Raw genomic sequence first — 5910 nt, forward strand, 5'->3', positions numbered from 1 at the left:
TCACACGGGCCCAGGCGCCAGGGCCCAGAGCCCCAGGTGCCTCCGACCCTTGGGGCCCCGCAGGCCCACACATTCACAGCAGATGTGAACTCCTCGGCTGCCATGCAGCCGGTGACCTCCTTCCTGAGCTTGTCCCAGGTGTCCCGGCCGCAGCTACCTGCCGAGGGTGAGGAGGAGGAGGAAGGGGAGGAGGAGGACAGAGCCCCAGGTGACGAGGTGGCCTCAGAGGACAGCGAGGAGGACGCTGCAGGTCGCGCGCCTGGGCGCTGGCGAGAAGACGCTATCGACTGGCAGCGTACGTTCAGCGTGGGCGCTGTGGACTTCGAGCTGCTGCGTTCAGACTGGAATGACCTGCGCTGCAACGTGTCAGGCAATCTACAGCTGCCAGAAGCCGAGGCCGTGGACGTGGCAGCCCAGTACATGGAACGCCTCAATGCGCGCCATGGCGGGTAGGGATATGCGCAGTGGAATGTGCCGTCTCTGTGGGACTTCGACCTTTTGGGGCCCTCGAGAAACCCCTGGTGCCTCCAGGCTTCTGTGAGCCCCACACAGCACTGCTCCCATAGTCCTGCGCCTCCCAAGCTTTCATCTGCTACCCTTGACCCCTCTAGTTTCCCAGGCCCCAGGATCCAGCTTTTTTACTTTGTTGGGCGTGGGGGCTGATTTGTTAGCTGGGGACTTCTCAGAAGAGGCTGTGGCTATGTTGTGGTCCTCTGAAGGACAGCCACGCAGGCACAGGCTTATTTGGAGCAGGAGGCTTTGGACAGGATATGATACACCCCTCTGGGTCATTTCCAGCATCATTGGAGGGGAAAAGCCTGTCAAATGGCTAGGACTCTTCAATCACAGGGGTGTGGGGAGGAGCTTCAGCCCTGGTGGCTCCAGGGCAAGCCTGCTCTCACCTCCAAGCTTCTGTCCCATGGCCAGCAGGGGCTGTCCAGCTGGATAGTGAGTGGTAGCTGCAGCCCCACCTGTGTGCTGACTGTGGCTGTTCCTAAAGAACAACCAGGTCATTCAGGGCAGAAGGTCCATGACATGGACAGAGCATGGCGGGGGTGCACAGAGTCTGAGGAGGGGAGTCTAGATCCCTAGAGGTCACGCCAGTGGGCTCCCAGGGCAAACGGTACCAGCCACCAAAGGAGATCCGGGTGCAGGACAGACAGTCCAAGGCCCCGAGAGGAACCCTGCTCAGGCGGAGGTGGAGAGTGGCTGGAGAAGGAGCCCAGGTGCTACCAAGCCTCCTACACCCAGGACTCCAGGGGGACAGGGGTAGTCTGGTAGGAGGGGACCCTGAGACTTGAGAAGGGGCTGGGGGACTGGGGTAAGAAGTGGGCAGGGCCCTCCAGGACACAGAAAAGTGGACAGCAGTGAGCACCCGCTGAGAAAAGATAGTCCTCAGGTCGCCTGCTGGACTGGGCAGCTGCGCTTCCGCTCTCGCTGGGGAGGAGAGGCTTGTTGCAGGGGTGGACCTTCCAGGAAGCCAGGCAGAAGAGTGGTGCTGCCTCAGCCCGGTGGAGCCTTGGGAGTCATGACCTCAAACCCGTCCCAGTGAGGGTGCTCGAGAAAAGCAGGCTGGGGCCTGCATTTTGGCCAGCTTGACCACCTCACTCTACCCGCAGGCGCTTCTCCCTTCTGCGCATAGTGAACGTTGAGAAGCGCCGGGACTCGGCGCGCGGCAGCCGCTTCTTGTTGGAGCTAGAGCTGGAGGAGCGCGGTGGCGGCCGCCTGCGCCTCTCCGAGTTCGTTTTCCTGCGGGTGCCGGGTGCGCACTCCCGGGATGAGGAGGGAGAAAGCCCTGAGCCACCACCCGCTGCTGCTTCCCTGCGCCCTGACAGCCGCCCCGAGCTCTGCCGACCTCTGCGCCTCGCCTGGCGCCAGGACGTCGTCGTGCACTTCATCGTACCAGGTGCAAGGGCGGGAGAGCGGGCGGCGGGGCCGGTGGGGGCCGAGGTCTTGGCGCCGACCCCGCGCCTCCTGCAGTTAAGAACCAGGCACGCTGGGTGGTGCAGTTTCTGGCGGACATGGCCTCACTGCATGCGCACACCGGGGACCCGCACTTCAGCGTCATTCTGGTGGACTTCGAGAGCGACGACATGGACGTAGAGCGTGCCCTGCGCCGGGCGCGGCTGCCCGGGTAAGAGCCTGCAAGGACTGCGGGGCCTCCCGACCCCGCCTCCAGGACCACGCCGGTGACCCCTCGTCCTCCCCAGGTATCAGTACCTGAGACGAACTGGAAACTTCGAGCGCTCTGCCGGGCTGCAAGCAGGAGTGGATGCCGTGGAGGTCTGAGGGCCAGGGATGCTTGGGGAGCGTGAAGGGGTGCCAAGGAGGGGCTTTCAGACAAAATGGGCTCAGATCTTTGGCCCTCCAGGACCCCAGCAGCATCGTCTTCCTCTGCGACCTGCACATCCACTTCCCACCCAGCATCCTGGACAGCATCCGCAAGCACTGCGTGGAGGGCACGCTGGCCTTTGCACCCGTGGTCATGCGCCTGGGCTGTGGGAGTTCCCCTCGCAACCCGCGTGGTAACCAAGCGCTCCCTCAGTGCGTGGCGGGGAGGGGCAGAGACCCCTCCAGGCAGGATTCCAGAGCCCCTCGGGTCACGCTAGACACCCCCTCCCCAGAACCCGGCCCTGACCCAGCCCCCGGCTTCCCGAGGGTCTCCTTCCTCTTCTACTCTAAGGTGGGGCATGGGACCGGCTTGCAGGAACTGTGGCTGAAAGCCTCTCCACCCCCAGGTTACTGGGAAGTGAACGGCTTTGGTCTCTTTGGGATCTATAAATCCGACTTCGACCGCGTGGGAGGCATGAACACGGAGGAGTTCCGAGACCAGTGGGGGGGCGAGGACTGGGAGCTCCTGGACAGGTGACAGTCCCTTCCCCAGGCTGAGGAGACACTCTGTGCTCCTGGAATGGGAGGGTAGGATGGCAGGGCCGCTTGCTAAGAGCCCTGCCCACCTCCACCTTTCCAGGGACCCCCCACACCCATCCCTCTCCCAGAAGCCCTCCCCCAGGTCCTATTGCCCCTGGAGGATACACTGACACCCTCCACCTGCCCCCAGGGTCCTGCAGGCAGGACTGGAGGTGGAGCGACTCCGACTTCGGAACTTCTACCACTACTACCACTCCAAGCGGGGCATGTGGGGCACACGCAGCCACAAGGGCACCCGCAAGGAGCCATCGTGAGGATGGGCACCCATGCCAACCTAGTCCAGGAGCACAGTCACCACCCGTGCCTCCCCCTCATCCCGCCACACCCTGTGGCCTCCCCAGAGGCAGCCTTTCCAGCTGGTCCTTCAGGCTGCCTCTGTCCTCACACTCCAAGATGATTTCTGTGAAATTTTCATTAGCAATGACATTGTTTTCAGGATTTCCGAGTTCTTTCTGTTCCGTTTTTTATTCAGAATGAAATGAAATATTTTTTTTTTAGTTCTGACCTGTTCTCTGAGCCTTCTTCTCCGGGTGGCCCCAGACACTGCCCACTCCCTCGTCCCCCACCTCACCCCACCAGCCATCCCTCCTGCTGGCAGCTTCCACTTTGGACTACAGCAGCAATTTCATCTCGCCCACAAAGTGCTGAAAACAGTAGCACTGGGCCTTCTCCCATGGGCACTGCCTTGGTTCTCCTCCTTCATCCTCTGAGGTGGGGCAGCGTCATTAGGAACAAAGCACCCAGCTCCAGCTAGGGTGACCCCAGCTCTGGGGGCAAAGATGACCTCGGGCTAGTTTAGACCAGCATGGGGGTTCTCGTGGTGGGAGGACCTGGGGGCAAATCAACCCAGAGGCTGGGCAGTGCCCAGGACACCCCACCCAACCCTGCTCGCACCACCCTGCTCCTTCCCCCTTAGAGTTGCAGCCTCATCTTCACTGGTTCAGCTCCTAGAGGGAGTCTGTGTAAGCTCCTGAGGGCTGGGTAACAAAGACCTCGAGCAGAGCATCCAAGAACTGCACAGATTCACCTGGGGTTCTAGAGGTAAGCAGGTCTGATTCACAGCTCAGCAGCACTGCCTTCTTTGGGCCACAGCAGGTCTGATGGGTTAATACCTCTCCTCTGAAGCCAGAAGTGTGGCACCTGGGGGTAGGGTGATCTGTCTCTGTCTCTTTCCATCTCTATACCCCTCTGTCTCTGTTGGTTTCTGCTTATCTCTGTCTCTCCTTGTCTGTACATCTGTCTCAGTCTCTCTTTGTCTGTCTCTGTATCTGTTGGTCTCTATGTCTGTCTCTTCTTTTTTTATCCTCACATCCCCTTCAGAGGCTCTGACCGACCCGCCCGCTGCTATGAGGACCCCAGTGATTCCACTGCCCACCTAGTAACCCAAGATGAATTCTATCTCAACACCCCCTGCTTGGTCACAAAGTCCCTTTTGCCAACCACAGCAGCAGTTACGGCTTGGGGGTCAAAATGTAGATATCCTCGGGGTCAGTGGGAAGCAGCACTGTGCCCAGTGCCCAGCCATCCCTGGAGATGGACCCAGATGTCATCCTTGGCTCATAGCTCACTGGGACACAGGGCAGAGGAAAAGTAAAGCTGGGAGAGGACACAATAGATACTCCCATCTGGCCTCAAAAGGACCCAGTAGAGGGAACAGGGAAGGGGCATCTGGCGGCTGCCTAGTTGGCAGGTGTGAACAAACACCAAGTCTCCATGACATGTGCTTGCGAGTCCACAGGCAGGAAGGACCCACGTGGCAGGCACCAATCACCACTACAGACCACCCAGAGCCCCACATGCCCATGCTGCCCCTTGCCTGAGTGCCCAGTTCTCAACTGTCCCCACTCACAGGTGTCTCACAAGAAGTAACACCGGACTTCAGAGTATGAACTACGAAGGAAAAGATAAAGAAAGGAGAAAAGAAATGTAAGCAACACACTCACGCTTGTATAGCACACACTTGTCAGAATCTCCTCAGAGCAGGACGTTCAAATTCCTAGATGGTATCGACAAGTGTGACCTATCCCTTTCAGTGACCTCTCCTTGGGTGCTCACCACATGCTGGGAGGACAGATGCCCCTGCAGACAGGCAGCAAATGTAATGTTAGGTGTCAGCTGGTGGAAACCGCTGCAGAGGAAAAAAATAATTACTGATAAAGCCAGAAAAGAGTGACGAGTTCGGGGAGGCTGTGCTTGTGCAGAGTGGTGAGAAGAGCAAGCCTGAGATAGCTGCTCCCCAGCTACTCCCAGAACAAGAGCAATGGGTCAGAGCTGGCACTGGGGAAAATGGGACAACAGCCAGGGATTTAGCTCAGTGGTGCCACCACCTGTCTTGCAAGCGCAAGGTCCCGAGTTTGATCCTCTGTACCAAAATAATAATGATGATAATAATAGAAAATGGGACAACACTAAAACCTTTATAACAGCCACTTTAGCAACTTCAAAAGACTGTTGGAAACCCAGTCAGAAACACAGAAGACAAATTTGAGGAAAAGCACACAGGGTGAGATGGAAAAGAACCCAGAGTGACCCGTGACAAAGCACCAATAAAGCCGAGAGCCAGGCATGGTGGTGCACACTTGTAATCCCAGAACTTGGGAGGCCAAAGCAGGAGGAGCACCACAAGTTTGAGGCCAGTTCAAGGCCAAGCCTGAACTGCATAGCAAGACCACAGAAAGATGAAGAGAAGGGATGAATGGACTGATTGATAGATGACAGACAGATAAATAATATAACAAAATAAAATTCTGAAGCAAATACCAGCCAGAATGGTGAAAAATGTCTGCCAAGAAGTGAGAGGGGTGGTCGGTGGCCCTGCTTCCTGGGTGGGGTGGGGGAGCCTGGGCCAGCTGTGGAACTCAACAAAACATCTGCCAAATAGGGCCAGGGATTTAGCTCAGTGGTTCCGCCACCTGCCTTGCAAGTGCAAGGGCCCAAGTTCGATCCCCGCTACAAAAAAAAAAAAAAAAAAAAAAAAAC

General features: G+C 58.0%; 1 protein-coding gene across 1 annotated transcript in view; it reads left to right on the forward strand.

Annotated features, from left to right (window-relative positions):
* B4galnt4 (beta-1,4-N-acetyl-galactosaminyltransferase 4) overlaps nucleotides 1-3419 on the forward strand; it is a 10172-nt gene extending 6753 nt beyond the window's left edge. Inside the window, exons 13-19 of the mRNA XM_010640449.3 lie at nucleotides 4-449; nucleotides 1620-1906; nucleotides 1981-2134; nucleotides 2211-2283; nucleotides 2372-2525; nucleotides 2739-2865; nucleotides 3062-3419. Coding sequence (XP_010638751.1) covers nucleotides 4-449; nucleotides 1620-1906; nucleotides 1981-2134; nucleotides 2211-2283; nucleotides 2372-2525; nucleotides 2739-2865; nucleotides 3062-3185 — 1365 coding nt within the window. The 3' untranslated portion in view covers nucleotides 3186-3419. The remainder of the gene's footprint in view (nucleotides 1-3; nucleotides 450-1619; nucleotides 1907-1980; nucleotides 2135-2210; nucleotides 2284-2371; nucleotides 2526-2738; nucleotides 2866-3061) is intronic.
* Nucleotides 3420-5910: the final 2491 nt, after the last annotated feature.

This window comes from Fukomys damarensis, unplaced genomic scaffold (assembly GCF_012274545.1).
Source record: "Fukomys damarensis isolate Sample0158 unplaced genomic scaffold, DMR_v1.0_HiC HiC_scaffold_16, whole genome shotgun sequence".
NCBI classification, from domain to species: Eukaryota; Metazoa; Chordata; class Mammalia; order Rodentia; family Bathyergidae; genus Fukomys; species Fukomys damarensis.